Source organism: Cuculus canorus, chromosome 14, assembly GCF_017976375.1.
Source record: "Cuculus canorus isolate bCucCan1 chromosome 14, bCucCan1.pri, whole genome shotgun sequence".
In the NCBI taxonomy this organism is placed as follows: domain Eukaryota; kingdom Metazoa; phylum Chordata; class Aves; order Cuculiformes; family Cuculidae; genus Cuculus; species Cuculus canorus.
The window spans coordinates 5,211,010-5,227,945 of NC_071414.1; the positions used below are offsets into that span (position 1 = coordinate 5,211,010).

The window sequence follows — 16,936 nt, forward strand, 5'->3', positions numbered from 1 at the left end:
ATACTACAAACAATAAACTGGCCATGGCAGACTGCTGTGCCAGACTTCTCTGGTGTTACCAAACCCATTGCACTAAAAGCTACGAGGGTGTGTATGGCATGGGAATACAGCGTTTATGCCGGTAGTACCCTCTGTCACAGCTCCAGGGCTCTGCTCTCTCACTTACGCTTAACAGGCAGATATATTGGATGTTCCGTGTGTGAAACAAAAAAAACGGATTGATTTTTTGAAAGTATGTATTATGCTTCCATTCTAATATGAAAAGTCAAATAAAGGGCTGTGTAGCTTGTACTGTAGGGAGGCTGGAGATGTGGGAGAAACAACCTGAAAGGCGAGCTGGGGGTGTTAACAACTTAAACCATATCTGTCATCACTAGAGTCATCCTCCAAATTCTGCTGTCAGCCATCCCTGCCAGATCACAGGATTGATAAAAGATGGACTGTTCTGATTTGCATTTTCCAGTTGAATTTCGATCTTTGTGGTTTAGTTGGTTTGTGTTTTCAAGTGTTTCTCTGTAGCCACTAGAGTTAGAAACGTAAGGATTTTTGAAAATGGAGTTTCTCCTGAGACAGGTGGAGCTGAAGTTCATGAAAATACTGCTAAAACGTTGCCAGCCCATCAGTGCCTCCTTTTTCCCATACTATCCACACGGCTTGTTGCTCATGCCATGGTATGCATGTATCGTGTATAAGCACACAAAATATGCATAACCTTGAAACCCTGCAGCTGTGGGCTTTTGATAGAGCTGCATAGGGGACTTCGGAACTGTGATTTTGGGGGGTTCTAGGTCGAGACTACCTGACCTCTGCTTTTCCTGCAGGGCTTTGGGAAGTGTAGGGTAGGTTTCTCTTGGTTTCTTGGAAAGGCAAAGATTTCTGTGGTCTTTGGCTGGATCTCAAGTCCTTAGGTACTGAAGTGTAAGCTAATAATTTAGGACTCAGAGTAGGGTGGTATTCAAATAAACTATCCGGTTTTGAACATTCTAGAACTATTAATTATTAAAATTTATACAAATCCAGGGAGGTGCATGGCACGTAACACGCCATAGCTAGAAACAGCTGAGCTGAGCTTACATGTGATGGGGTTTTGTTCTGAAAAGACATCATCTCCTGTGAGCACAGCAGAGCTAGGACTTTTCTTATAAATAGTGAATGTTTTATAATTACATACAGTCCTAAAGCTGGTTCCTATTATTGAGATTCGCAGAGCTTTTGGGTTTGGGGGGAGGGTTTGTGGGTTGTTGTTCTTTTCCAAAATGATGTCCAATCACTTTCTTTGGCAGAGTATTAACTACAGATAAAATGTATTTCAGTGTGAAAATGTTACAGTCTAATGAGTGACTTTGCTTTTGTGTCACTTTCTTGCTTTGATATAAGAGGTTCTGGGTCAGGAACTGCCCGTGTCATCTGTCTCTAAGTGGAGTTGATATGTCAGTACTTTTCATGCCAGCCTTTCAAATTCATGTGATGGAAACGGTACAGTTACTCTATGTCAAAGGGGCCCAATTTAATGAAGTTTCACGTGCCTTCATGAGTAATATTGACTCTTCCTGCTGAACGACTGAGCTGTCTCCGTTTAGGGAGATTCACCATCCCTGAACATCATGGTTGAAGCTGCTTCAGGGCTGTCCAACTTGTGTTACAGCTTTATTGCTTTTTCTTTTGCCTCAGGCGAACTGTGTGATGAGGTGATTAACCACTGTGTTCCTGATCTGAATCCATGCCAACATGAATCCAAATGTCTTCCCCTTGACAAAGGAACCAGGTAAGCGTGTTGCGTATGTTGGTCTCCACACACTGGGCACATCCACTCCACACACTGGACTTGACTGGCAATGAGTCTGGGGTAAAAAATCATCAAATTTAATACAAATAGTACAAGACTATATATACTTCAGACCATGTCACATTTTAATTGTAATTGCAACCGTACATACTTTTCTAGCTTTCTGTGGTTTACTTGAAAATAATAGATGTACCCTAGAGTAGAGAAATTATTCTGGAATAAAGCATGGCAAAGAGATTCCTTCTGGAACAGTTACTGCAAAGCACTTATCTTGCGTAAGAAACTAAGGACAATTTCCTTATGTGTTCCTTAGGGCATCCATCAATTCAAGCAGCATAACAGGAACCTTAGCAGATGTAACTTGGCTCTCCTCAGCACACGCTGGCTCAGTGTTTAAAATCGAGACCCCGTGCTAACTACTGAGAAGGGAAAGATAAAGTTGTGGCCAGAGCGTAAAGCTGCAGGTCAAGAATTTTCTGTTGCGTTCCCTCTTTAGTTGTTGTCTTCTGGGGTGGCTGGCAGTCTTGGGGTGCACTGGCAAAGGCCAGCCTTGGCTGCAGGGAGGCTTCTTCCCCCACGCTTCCTGACATGGGGAGCAGCAAAAACCAGCTGAACTGGATAGCTTTCACTCAGGAGTCACCTTCTTCCATCTGCTATAGAGGCAAGCCTTGCTCGGCTCATGTTAGATTTTGCAGTTTCCTTTGTTTGCCTTTGAGTATTGGGAATGGCACTTACTGTGTCACAGTGGTAAAGGAAAGCCCCGTGTTTTTAATGGCAGTAAAACACCTGGAGATTTGGGAGTTAGGGTGTTTTCAGAGGCTCATAGTAGCAATGTGCATCACTTGTCTGCAAAGGGAATTTCAGAGCAATTTAGCAAATAGAGACAGTCAATTGAAAAGTCAGGCTCTGTGGAAGGCTTGTCAAGAAAAGATCTTTGAATCAAAGAAGTAAGAAAGGAGGACAAATTCAAGAGTTCTGCACAGCTGTGAGCTGCGTTCTGCACTTTCCACTAAGGCTGTTTCCACAGCTGCAACTCAGTGCTGGGGCTCAGTGACTCCCACCTGGGAAGGAGGACTGGGGTTTTGGTAAGGGATGCCCTCACCCACCTTGTTGCTGGGGAGAGGCAGCAGCACTCTGTGATCACATTGTGTCCTCTGAAGCAATCAGCACGTCAGAATAGTGTAAACTAATACGCAGAACTTTTCAGGACAATTAAAAGGAAGCAAACCAAAATTATAGAGATGCTGGCTGTCTTGAGGGCAGCTGAGTCTGTTCTGGACACTCAGTCTGTTCAAACTCAAGCCTTTTTTTAGGTGGAAAATCTCCAGACAGAAATGTTTCCAACTCTTGAGGAAGATTAAACTATTAAATGAATAGGACAGTTCCTGAAGTGACTGGAGACTGGTTAAGAAGGTGTGTACTGGTACATAAATAGTCCCTAATGTTCTTCCCAGCTTTCCCTCCTAGTTAATCCATCATTCAGCTACTCCAGTAGCTACATCATGTTATGAAGCAAAGGATTGTAAATCAAATTACTGTATGTTGCTAGATGTATGAAGGGAAGGAGACAGCTGTAGTCCTGTATGGTTTTACCCTTGCTGGAAGCATTTTCATACCTGCCACCCAAATAATTTGAGTAAATAGGACTTTTGCTTGCTTGCTAGAAAAATGTCCTTCACAGTGAGGCCATTAACCCTTGATGGGAGCCTAGATAACTACTTGTAAGTATTTTCTGCTACTGTTTGTTCTGTTATTCTCCGCACTTTTCATAGAATGCTACACAAAAATATAGGATTTCTTTACTACTTGTGTCCCATTTTGTTTTCTAGCAGGTCAGACTTAAGAGTTGAAGTAGCTTGCCCGGCCTTGAACACAGATTTGCCCAAGAACTGCTTTTCTTTCATACTTCAGTTGCACCAAACCATTGAGAAATGGGCTGAGAGCCCTCAGCAGCTTTTGCAGTGATGTGTAGTTGCTGCTTGGTCTCATTGAGAACAACCGCCTCTGGTCCTTTGCTGTTACGCATCTCTTAAGCAGTTTGATCTCCTGACCTGTGATGCACTGTACATTTAGCACTTAACGATGCAGTGTAATGCCACATGCAGAAGGAGTCAGGCTCGTTCTCCAGTCCTCTGCTCTGCTTACACAGGCAGGGAATATTATTGGGAGGATCCAGGCTTGTTCCTGAGCTGAACATCCACTTGTCAGGTTTGTGCCCCAGTCGCGTGAGTGGGACACACCAGAGAAGCGCATCGCAGCAGCAAAGACACCAATCAGTCTGTCTGTCCAGCCTTCGGCTCTAGTCAGTCTGCAGCTCCGCAGGGGGAGGAAAAGATGAGAAAGACAGGGAGAAAATAGGAAGCCAAGTTATTTATTGATATGGGGAGGGAAATTCCACTCTGGCCCTGCAGTAGAAGCCATGATTCACGGCTTTAATACAATAGACATTGAGTGCATGCAGATGCAGATCCCCTCGGATAGGCCAACATTTTAAATACCACTAGACATGTTTTTAGGCTCTCTCTGATACTGGGAATGTTGCCATCACTACAAGGCTGTAGCAGAACACAAAGTTTCAACTGTACTGGTGTCAGATGGTCACTGAGAAGAGAGATAACTGATCTAATTGCATAAATTACTCTTATCCCAGGATCTGAATATGGAAGTTTCTTTGCATCCTCCTTTGCTGCATCACACTTTTCCTGGTAGTCACTTGCTGGCACTGTGTGGGATAGAAATGAAGCTAAGTTGCCATTATTCCCTGGTGGAGGAGAGCTTGGGTTCCTAGGAGGAGGCTGGGTGAGGCACTCACGTGGCTGAGTTTCTCACCTGCCATACTCCAGACATGCATTTTTTTGTTGCTTCAGTCTAGATGTGACACACTAAGAGCTGTGAGATGACTGACCCAAAAGGAATTCCGTGTTTCTAAAGGGAAAGCCAAGCTTGGAAGCAAACCGTACTATTTCAGTGTGTGCTTGGCTGCACAGACCTGTTTTCTTTCTAAGCTGAAATCACAGGTGGCTTTCCTCACTTCCAGCCTCCACATCTCTATTGTGCTGTTACAATAGAAGAAGAGTAGCTTTTTGTATGCCAGAAAACAAAACAAAAACCAACAAAAAAAATACCATTTAACACAATGAAATGACTTCTAAAAAAATAACTTCAGGAAAGGAGCATGTTTTTCCATTCACTGTATTGATGTTGGAGCATGATATAAATATACTTTATTATTCTAAAGCTTGGAATTATTACCTGACAGCTTAAAATGCTGATTTAATGCAGCCCTGCAGAGAAAAGTGGTGGTTCTGTCATTACTGAGATAGCCAATACACATCATAAAATTGATGCATGGCAGCCCTGAATAAGGAACTGCACATCGTTCATTATTACATCACTTTATATTAGGACTGCAGGGATCAATAAAAAGCAACAGGATTAAACGCTGCCAATTCCCCCACAAAGTCTTCTGATTGACATTATTTGCTTGCAGGTGTGACCAAAATGTTGCCAAAAAATGTTGCCCGCTTCTTATGGTTTGGGGAAGGAACACCTTGTTGCTATTTGCTCTGTTTTGTCATCTCCGTTATGTTAATCACAGTATTCCCTGAGCCACCAGGGTGTAAAAAAGCAATTCGGGCATGCACAGCTGGAACATCAACCGTCCTGTGGCTGCAGACGGTCATGATGAGGGTCTCTCCTGCAGGGAGGATGGAGGAAGAAAGTATATACATCTACATAATGTTATCCATCCTACAGCCTGCAGGTTAATAGTCTTTGCCCTATTTCCTCCTTTTTAGCCAGTCACAAGCTATGGTTTGAAATGAAGACTGAAGGTCACATTCTTCTCAGTGCTTCAGCTCAATAGTTGCTGAAGTCCTGATGCTGTGGCAACCACTCACTGGTCATTAGCAATACAGGACCCAGCGTTGCAGCCTGGCAGGTTTGCCCCAGCTCACTGCCTTGCACTGATGGCATGGCGAGAGGCCAGGAGCCAAAACGCACTGTCACACAGAACCAAATTCAGCATGGTGACTGCTGCCTAGAAAGCAGAAATATCTTCCCTCCTCTGCTCTCATGTGTCCACTTCCTCTGAAGAGGTGTTCCACAAGGAGCCTCCTCCTGAACTTAACTCTGGCGAGGAGGAGGAGGCAGCCAGTAGAACAGATCGGTGGAGCAGTAGTTTCTCACCTGGTGCCACCTCCCTTAACTTCATGATGTCTCTCCTCTTCCAGCGTTCGTTGGCAAGCACAATGGGTCCCGACAAGGGGCTCCAGCAAGACCACAGACCTCTTTTTTGTTGCTGAAGTTAACTATAGCTCTTCCCTTCTTTTGGTTTAAATGATATGCCTTTTGCTTTCCAGATGTGCAGTAACATCCAGCTGGGAGGAGTAAAATGTGTTTTATGGACTAAAGCATGTTCATGACTAAACATTGTCTACACTACAGATTCAAAAAGAGACTGTTCAGCAATCCCAAAAGATCTGTTCCAAGTCAGAGACTTTGGGATGCATTTTCTATTGTCAGGTTATAAACTTCCTCAAGGCTTACAATAGAAATGCTGATGCAGCCTTCGTACAATAAACTTGAGAGTTGTATAAAAGGAAAAGCTAGTGTCTGCAGGTTTGGGTGCCTCTCATTGTGTTGGTCCTACGACTGGCATTACCCCATAGCAGCAGTTTCACCATGGGAAAGGACAGGCTTCGGAGACAACTTTTTGTAGTTGCAGCAGTGTTTGCTCTGCCTTGCAAATGAATGGCAAACAGGTCGGGGGGCGGAGGGGGTTGTGTCTCAGAACTGATGGTCTTTTTCTTTAAATTAGCTGAGCTTTATGGGTTACTTGCAGATTGCTTCCATTTGGAAGGCGGAACCTTACTGTGCTCTGTGAGCTGTGCAGGTCCATGCTCAGATGCTCAGCAGCACGCAGATATTGGCATAATCATGTTCTGACACATCAGAGCAACTGCCTTTGCAGAATATTGCCCTTCGAGTCTGTGAGGTTAGGGAAGATGTTGTCATCTTTAGCATAATTGGGAGACCACTCTACAATCACCCTTCTCCACAGACTTGGCTGAGGAAAAGTAGTAGTATGGTATTGCTTTGCTCGGCTTGAATTTAAGCAGATTGCACAACCTCAGCTGCAGACAGACAGGAGGGACTTGAGCATTTCTGAGGGCAAGGAATTGTGCTTGGTGCTTCCAGGAATAATTGCTAATGCCTTTCCATCTCTAATCAGATTGGTGTGAGTCTGCCTGTGTGTGCTATTGTTGAGAATGTTAAATCAAGCTATTAACAGCAATCTTCTTGTGTTTCAGATGTGAGTGCTTGCCGGGTTACAGTGGAAAACACTGTGAAATAGATGATGATGACTGTGTGGGCCATAAGTGTCGCCATGGAGCTGTCTGCGTAGATGCAGTCAATGGCTACACCTGCGTCTGTCCTCAGGGTTTCAGGTACGTGAGAGTCGGCTCCTCCTCTGGACTGTCTGCTGTACCAAGTGTCGGGGCAGTTTCTTTAATTGCTTTCATCGTCAGGGCTAATCAGCCTCTTGATACGGTATTGATTTGTCATTCCTACGTGAATGGATGGCTCAGTGCTTCGAATCTTGTAGCTGAAGTAGGTCTTAACAAGGTAACTGAACACAGAGGATCGACCGTTCTTGCTTTGAAAACAGCAGTTTGCCTTTTGTGACGTGCTGTGTTACTTTGCCTGCCCCAGCCTTTACCTAGTAAAATACTAGGTAATACACTCCTATGTGCATGAAAGTGAGCAAAAGATAAAAACATCACATATGTGAACCCCTAGACCTGGCTGCAAGAAACAGGAATCTAAAGACTTTGTGCCAGTATCTCTGTGCCTGATGGTGGATGGGCTCAGTACGATTTGGGCTGTAAATTTCCAGTCTCTGATTCTGACAGCTGACAATATATCTGACTCCTGGAAATCTCACTGTCTGTCAAAGATAAGTGTGCTGCTCCAAATGGATTCACTAATCATTGCCTGAGGCTGGATACTGGCTTCCCTCCAGCTAAACCTTTTCTGTGTTTGAAATACACGCATGAGACAAAGAAGGAGTACCTGAAAAGATCAGTCTTGACAAAGCAGAAATTGCGTGAACACTTATAAATCATTTTCTCTGCTTTGTATCTGCAACTGTTTTCATTCCTCTTGCTTTCATCCTTCTTGGGTTTGAGGGTTTTCTCCCTCTCAGCAAGCATTTTTATTGCAAAGCAGACAGCCTTCCCTGAATAGGCAATGATATATAACATGTCAGCCCGTGGTTTCACAAAATCAGACTTGTTATTTACGGGATATCAGATATCCTCTGAATTTCAAATTCGTCCCCTTTTCTCCATGTTTCATTCTCTGCTTCAATCCCCTTGATGGCCTTAGGGATCTTGCAGATTGGCGACTGGCAAGGATAACAAGTGGCTGTCCCACAGTGGAATTGTAAATGCTCAATGTTATCTAATTGTTAGAGTTGAGAAATGGGATTGCAAAGCCATATCTGGAGTCAAGGGTAACTCGAGCCTATCATCAGATGGCAGTGCCTGGGAGACGGCTGCTGCGGGTCCCCTGATTTTCAAGGCGTGTCAGTAATAGGCAGTGATGAATGGGAGAGGGTTTTTTTTCTAGGAAGGCAGGATCACAGTGCTTGGCAGAGACATTCCAAGTTTTGACAGAGCTGAGCAGACCAGCAGGGATAGGTGGGAGATGAGCCTGAGTCCCTTCCTGTGTACCAAGCAGCTCTACCAGCAATTTGCCTTCTCTGATATCACACTGTGGACTTCAAGAGCGGAATATTCCAGCCTGTTCCCTCGCTGAAATGAGGGGGTTTAATTCCACTGAAAATCCTCCAAGAAGAGGAAACATCTTTCTACTCAAAGCTTCAAAATTCAACTGCTGACTTAGACAGCACTTCATAGCCCAAGGTGCGCTTGGGCAAGGAAAGTAATCCTGCTGCCTGTCAACAGCAGAGTCAGGATTAACTTGAGGTCTCCTGCTTGCTCTCTTTTCCTTGCACTAGTCCATGCCGCCTCCCTAAATCTCCTGTGCAAGATGCAAGGGGCTTTTTGGAGATAAACAAGGCAGTGGGCACTTACAGGCTCTCTCTGCCAAGGCAGAGTTGTGTTCTCCATAGAGAGTAGTCCCTGAGCTTGTTTGATTTCAGGATTAAAATTCTGCTAACAAAATATGATCTGCTCATTATTCTTCCCATGACTCCCGCCTTTTGTAGTTTAAAGACCTGCTGCTCTGAAGGGGGGTCTGATTTTTCTTTTTTCCTCCCCTCTTAAGATTGCAATTGCAAAGATGGTGATTGACAGAGTTCAGCCTTCTGATGTTCAGGGTTATGGACTCAGCTGCTCACGAACTGTGCCCCAGGAGCTGGGCTGCGCAGCAAGGAGATAACTTTGCAAGTATTTGAAGGCTGCCAAGTGTTGATGAAAAGGAGAGAACACAAGGGGCGGTCTGACAAAGGTCACTAGGAGACCTAAGATGATGATTAATAAAGTTTTTTGGCTAAGTATCAGGAATAATTTCCCAGCAGTGAGTTTGCAGAATGACCTCCCAGTTATCTGGAGCTTATGCTGTTATAATAAATGCATAGACCTGTAACAGTTTTACGGTTGTCACTATGCTGTACGTCAAAGCCACTTGCAGTCACACATTAATAAGGATGTTACAACTTACATTCCCGCACAGCTGAACAGATGGCACTCCAGTAATTCGTAACGACGCAGGGTCTCATGCACAGTGACGCACCTCTGATGACAGCCCCGAAAAGCAATAGTACCACCATGCACACAGCTGTTCTCCCATCTTAGCATCTCTTGTTCACTGGTCACGTGTGGTTGTGCTCCACACAGCACTTTTCCTTATTACTCAGCAACCTTTTGCAATTTCGTAATGCACTTTCTTCCTGAAAAGTTTTTAGTGTTTTCTTCCCAAAATAGCATTCATTTACCCCCTACTGATGAAAGTGTTTTTGAGAATTTGTGAACCCCATTGGATAAAACGTAACTTATCAAACCTTCCCTCCGGCAATCAGCCTCACAGTAGTGTTGTCCTGATGAATGTTGCTCTAGCGGTGAAGCACACATCAAGACTGCTGAGCTTGATAGAAAGAACTGTTCCTCTTTGTGTTGATGCTTCAGAGCTCCCCACTGGGGTAGTTCGCTGCAAGAAATTCAGCAGTGATCATTTAAATACGTGGGTTTGTACCAGTCAGAATGGAGTTGGCTAAGCTCTGCGAGTCAGCCTGTGCTCCATATTCCACAGCTGGGGAAAAAATAGTATTAATTATTTCTAAAAATACATTTTAAAATATATTTTAAAATAAAAAAGGCCTTGACAGACACCGTTGCTCATGTAACTTCTAGATGCCAGTAGCAGGACAGCTGCGCTTGTAAAGCCACCCTCTGAAGGGGTTTCACAGCAAGGAGGGGCTGTGCAGGAGCCATACTGAGAGCTCAGGGGATCTTTCAGAGCAGCACCAAGCACAGACACACTGGCTTCTCCCAACATTTGCTTCCAGTTAGTGGAGGCTGCTGCGGGTCGCGTGGATTTTTTATTATTATTATTTTTAACTTCCATGAAATTAGAATTATATACGCTGACTTTCTTTCTGCTTTCTAGTTGTTGCTCACAGACCAAACAAAATGATTGGCATTAGGTCGAACAAAGCTAACGGGCTGGGTTAGCAGTGCTCCCTTTTGCTCGTCACCTCTGGGGAACAAATTATACCTGACATCAGGCCAGGGGTGAAAGCCATCTGTGGGGTCCATCCTCGTCTGATCCATCACTTGCTCTCCTAACATGTTTGCCAGCCGGCTGCAAAGCTGTGCGTTGCAGAGAAGGATCACACACTTAATGAAACCAGGCTTTGAACAGGGAAGAGCTCCAGTCAGATGGTCCACTTCAGTACTTGGCTTGCGACGGGGACGTGGCACTGATGTGTTCTCGGTTCACCGCGGCCGGTTAGGTGTGACTGCTGTGCTGGTGGGCTGCTCTGACAGTAACTACCTTAGATTGGAAAGAATTGCTTTCTGTATATCTGTTTTCCCATAAGTTTGTTGCTATTTTTTCAATATTCCTTTGTTTTCTTGGAAAGGGGAATTCAGACCACCTCTTGCTGAGTGGTGCTATGCCCCTCAAGGTGTTGGGGCAGGGACCTCTGTGGGGCTCTGCCAAGAAGCTGCAGCAAAGGGTCTCGCTCAGGAAAGAAGTCTCTTAGTTTATAACTAATGCATAGTTTAGGTATGTTCGCAAAGAAATGTTCCCAAAAACAAATTTACTTTGAGAAACACATCAGACTGAGCAAAGACAACCACTTCCCCCACGCAGTTACTCCCCCACGCGGTACTGCTCGCCGTGCTCCCATTTCTGCTGCTGCCACCGTACTGACCCTGCACGTCTCCTCCAGATACTCCTTGGAACAAAGTAAATGGGGTTTATTGATCGGCAGCAGTATCGCCTGCCAGATTCCATTTTTGAGATACATTTGTTGAAATTAATAGATTGGCTTGTCCCTATGCAAGATTTTGCTCTTCTACTGGAGGATATTTAGTACTGGCTTATGGGGAGTGGTTTGCCCCCCGGTCCCCTCTGCGTGACTGTTCCCACTTGCAGCATTAATGTCACCTGGGCAGTGAGCGTAGGTAGAGGGTCCCTGTTAACCCCAGCTCCGCGGCTTTTAGAGCAGTGGGGTAGCAATGAGATGGGCAAGGGCTGCGTCAAAAGCACTGTGAGCAGCAGGGCGAGGGACAGGATTCTGCCCCTGTGCTCTGCTCTTGAGAGACACCAGCTGGAGCACTGCATTTAATTCTGGAGTCCTCAGCACAGGAAGGACATAGATCTGTTGGAGTGAGCCCAGAGAAGGCCATGAAGGTGATCAGGGGGCTGGAGCACCTCCCATAGGAGGACACGCTGAGAGAGTTGGGCTTGTCCAGCATGGAGAAGAGAAGGCTCCAGGGAGACTTTATAGCAGCCTTCCAGTACTGAACGGGGACCTGCTGGAAAGCTGGGGAGGGGCTCTTTATCAGGGAGTGCAGTGACAGGTGAGGGGGAGTAGTTTTCAGCTGAAAGAGGGGAGATTTAGATTAGATCTAGGGAAGAAATTTGTTACTATGAGGGTGGTGAGGCCCTGGCACAAGTTGTCCAAAGAGGTCTTGACTGTCCCATCTGTGGAGGTGCTCAAGGCCGGGTTGGATGAAGCTTTGAGCAACCAGATCCAGAGGGATGTCCCTGACCATGGCAGGGTGGGTGGAACTGGGTGATCTTTAAGGTCCCTTCCAATCCAACTACTGAATGGTTCTGTGATAGAAAATCATTGCTTTTGATGCAGTTTGGGATTTAGCCCATCCATATTTTGTTGTGCATTTCTCTCTTCCATGTTTCGCAGAGGCAGACCAGCGGGCGTCTGTTGGGAGAACAGGGTCAGGGAGAGGTTTGGGCTCTCATTCCACACAGCGCTAAAGATAGAGCTGTGGTGCTCTGTGCAGAATTTCACATGAGAAGATGTAAAAAGGGAAGCAGTCATCTCCATTTCCCTCTGTGACAGAGGCAGCAGGCTCTCGTCTCTGTGACTGAGCAAGACTGACCTTCAGTACGTTGTGGCTATTGTAGTTGCTGTTCTTGCACGTCTTGTATCGGCACTCTTTACTGCAGGGTAAAGGCATGGGTTTCCATTCTAATTGTATCTCGGAAGGTTGCCTGGAACTTCCCTGAGCTTCCAAGGCTCACCTGCTTACTGGAGAGGAGTGAGGTCTGGGCCATTTTTTTGCTTTCTTTTTATGGGAGTACTGTTATTCCACAAAGTGGTCCGTGAATGGGAGGAAATTCTTAGTGGGACAAGTGGGATTTCACTGTTCCAGGACTAGGCTGATGGGTTATTCACTGCATGAATGGGTCTGCCACAATTCTCTCCTGGAAAGCCCTCTGGCCCCAAGCCGACAAACGCTGTGTAAGTCAGGGAGATGCTGCAGGAGCCTGAGCCCACAGCCCTTGCCACAGCGATTCCCACAACGCACCCCGGCGCACGCTCCCCATTCACCACCTACCCATTTTTCATCAGTTTACCGTCTACGCATTTTCAAGCAGTCATTGAGCTTAATGCAAAGAATTTATGTTCCCTTATCACTGCAATAAAGATTCGTTGGGTTTGGACAGTGGTCGTAATGAGAAATTTGGTGTGTAGGAGCAGGGACATACCATGTGCAGCCAGACAGGGAGCCTGGCCACGAGTCCCTTTGCCATACAACTGATAGCAGAAGCCCACTGGGTGTACTGGGCAGAGATTTTTCATTTACTGTTTATGGTTTAGTCTGACACATGATACTGCTGTGAAAGATGACCACTTTCTGCTCATTGTCCCTTTTCCATGCTCATTCTATGCTGGTGTCGATATTCCAGTGCAGCTGAGACATGCCAGCAAGCGACCCGTGAAGTGTGCAGCCAGGCTGAATGCTGGAGGGCAGCCTGGGGACGGAGCCCTCGCTGCTCCTGGGAGATGTGGCCTGAGCCTCAGAGGTCATAGGTTCCTACCTATGGGATTTACTCAGCCTCTCGTATAGTTAAGACTGGACCACAGCGCTTTCCACTGGGTGTGAATATGATTTGAGTTCACAAATACTGTGATCTGGCATTTGGTTTTCAGCTGTCCCTGACTCTGGGAGAGCTTCCTTTCCTTTGCATTTTTCTGTTCTGTCACGTTGCCAGCCCTGAACTCAGCTCAAATAAAGTTGATGACCTTGATGCTGTTAGAAACCACCAGTTCAGGGGAGCTGCCCGGCAAATACTGTGATATCAGTGCGTCGCTTCTGAGACTGTTTAGCAGCTGCCCATCTGTGATGATACACTCTCTGATATGCAGCAAAGCAAGTGAGGAGGTCATAAAAACCACTACAACTAGAGGATTTTCCCCTTGCTTACCATTTAAAACAGCAGAGGCAGACTCAAGTCACAAAGCCCATGATGGAGAAATCTAAGTTTTGGGCTTAAATGGCTCCCAGTTTTGCTGGGAACCTCTGCACAGCACAGTGTGGGATAGAAGCTCTGTGAAACAGACTGCTGTACCTTACTGAGGTAAATAACCAGTGCAAAGTGCGCTACAAATTGCTTTCAATATTTGAACTGGCTTGTTCCAAATGGGAATTTTAGTTGGGCACTAAGCTTTCACACAGTAAAGCAGGAATGAGGCAGCCAAATCTCAGCATCCCTGTACCACAGCAGTATAAAGTCAGCCTCTGAAAAGTTTTCTTTCCTTAAAAAAAAGGTGATAATTAAAGCCGCTTTTTCTGTCCTTTACCTTCTACAGTGGACTGTTCTGTGAAACTCCTCCACCGATGGTTCTGCTCCAGACAAGCCCTTGTGATAACTACGAGTGCCAGAATGGGGCCCAGTGCATCGTGGCGCACCACGAGCCCGTCTGCCGCTGCCTGGCGGGCTTCGCTGGGCAGAGGTGCGAGAAGCTTATCACAGTCAACTTTGTTGGGAAGGATTCCTATGTGGAACTGCCATCAGCCAAAATTCGCCCTCAGGCAAACATCTCCCTCCAGGTATGTCATGCAGAACATCAGTCGCCAGCCCAGTGCTCTTCTAAACAATAATAGATATACACACATATCATAGAATCATAGAATAGTTTGGGTTGGAAAGGACCTTAAAACCATCCAGTTCCAACCCTCCGCCATGGGCAGGGACACCTCCCACTGGCTCAGGCTGCCAAGGCCTCATCCAACCTGGCCTTGAACACCTCCAGGGATGGGGCAGCCACAACTTCCCTGGGCAACCTGGGCCAGGGCCTCACCACTCTCAGGGTGAAGAAATTCCTCCTTATGTCCAGTCTAAATCTGCCCCTCTCCAGTTTATAGCCTTTGCTCCTAGTCCTATCACTCCAAGCCTTTGTAAACAGCCCCTCCCCAGCTTTCTGGTAGCCCCTTCAGGTACTGAAATATACTGGCATGTGTTTTCTTTCATTCTGAAGGGACAGGGTCTGTTGGCTGACAAAGTTAGAGACAGTTTGTAGGCCAGTTGTCTGCTCTGAAATTAATGAAACATTAAGGAGTGACTAATGCAGCCTGCCACTTTTGTGGACACGTATCCTGCCTCTACAATCTCACCGCTTTGTTATTCCCAGACTGGTAATGTAATTAGAGATGATTTAGCAAAATTCCTGGTCTTCTCACTGATTTACAGCATTGTGTTTCATCCTGTAGAAATCAGTTCTTAGTATTAAGAGGCTTATTAAGCTGCTGTAAATGCCCTTTCCAGACAATATTTTGCTTACAGTGCACGCTCAGTAGATAAAAGGCCTGGGATTTTGTAACAGTTCTTTTGTGACACCTACGTTTGGGCTGAGGTCTAAGGTTCGGAAAACAATGGAAAATAGATACCAAAGGTGCTGTGCCACTACTGTAATTTTTGTGGCTGTGGATCAAAGGTATTTTGGATACTTGGTCCAGTAGGATATTTAGGTGATTTGGTAGTTACTTGCATTCACAATCTAGTAGACATTAAACTGATCTCCTTTTTTTTCCCCAAAGTAAATGAGAGAATAATTTCTAGCGTTATTTTCTAATAAAGAGATGTGTGGAGCAGCCGTATGACATAACATGTGGCTTTCTTGGGCCACTGATTGTTAGTCATCTGGACTCTTTCTATGCTAGATTCACTCTGCAAATGAAGCATAGTGTTTCAAAAGATGTGAGAAGACAAATCATCCCTTTATGTTTATTGTATTGCATTTATTTTCTCAATTTGAAGAGATGGTATTCCACAGTTGGAAATCATATTTTAGACTTACTTAGTGCAGTTCGGTTGTCATTAAAATACTGATGTCAAGCTGTGGAAAAAGGACCAAATTTCCACATTAGGAAAAGGTTTTTAAAGGCTGATTCCTGCAAAGTTTATTCTAATGAAAAAAAAATCCATCATTAATATTTATCTTTTAATAGCTTGAGTATACAGTGCATATGAAAAGTAAGCTGATTCATGTATATTTGAAACCCCATTTTTTTCTTCAAAATTCTCTTTTATTAACTACCACAAAAGAGATTCTAAAATTTGGGCACTTTATAACACAGGTCCCCAAAGGCTCCCGATATGATAGATCAGCTTTAAAGCTGAAAATCTGGACAGTGTCTTCTTAAGGGTACAAAACACAGCACATCAGTCACAGCCTGAAGAACAGAACTGAACATTACAGACAGTACGTGCAGACAGCAGTCTCATTTCTTGTTTCCCAAGCTGAATATTGTTTTTGCATCAAGTAATTAATCACTAGTGAATTAAAATTAGAGTACAACATTGATTATTAAGAACAGATAGAGGAAATCTTATTACAGAGTGCTCAAGGAAAAAAAAAAACTAAGGGCAAAAGTATTGTATTTAAACATATATAAAATGCAAACAGATTTTTAAATTTACTGTTTCATTGTGGCATTTAACAGCCATAATAAAAAAAAAGCGCAAAATCTTAAGAAATGCATACTGTGACAATAACAGGCAGGTTGTATCCAAAAATCCCATTTTGTCTCTTCTTTTCTTTGTTGTTTGGTTCGGGGTTTTTTTTTTTTTCTTTTGTACTAGAGGGGTATTTGAGAGCTGGGAAAGTGGAGTCCTTGGGTTTTGATTCAGCGTTCAAGACTTTATTTATGCCCTTGATGTACATCAAGGCTAGAGGGATGAGGGCTACTCTGTTCTGCCTGACTCTCGCAATGTCCCATTTGAGCCCATCATGACTTGCTAATAACTCAGACTGAGTCAATAAACTCTTGGTTATGCCAGATGGGGGACAGGTCCTTCTTCCCTTCTGAAAGTCAGTGAACAGATCAGCAACTGCTGGAATTTGTTTGCTGGTAATTGTGACACTCTCCTCCTACTGCCAGAGCTGATTTTCTAAACCTCCACTTCAAGCTGGGGTAGTAGCTGAGAAATAAATTTAGGTATTGCCAGAAAGACGGCAACAGTCTCTTGACATGAATTCAAGGAATTGCAACTTTCATCTCCAGAAAACTAGTTCTCACTTGAAACGAGGGAGCCATCCCTTTGTGAAAGGATGACCTGTTTGTGCAGGAGCCCACTCAATGTCACCTTTTTGTGTCTTATGCTCTTGTTCTTGCTCATGGATGTGATTTGTTAAATTATGTTTGA

General features: G+C 44.7%; 1 protein-coding gene across 2 annotated transcripts in view; it reads left to right on the forward strand.

The window, feature by feature from the left end:
• The window catches only part of SLIT3 (slit guidance ligand 3), a 518,194-nt gene that overhangs the window by 474,424 nt on the left and 26,834 nt on the right, over positions 1–16,936 (forward strand). For both annotated transcript variants that reach the window (XM_009570808.2, XM_054079464.1), the window contains 3 exons: positions 1,672–1,765; positions 7,099–7,236; positions 14,100–14,340. In XM_009570808.2, coding sequence (XP_009569103.2) covers positions 1,672–1,765; positions 7,099–7,236; positions 14,100–14,340 — 473 coding nt within the window. The remainder of the gene's footprint in view (positions 1–1,671; positions 1,766–7,098; positions 7,237–14,099; positions 14,341–16,936) is intronic.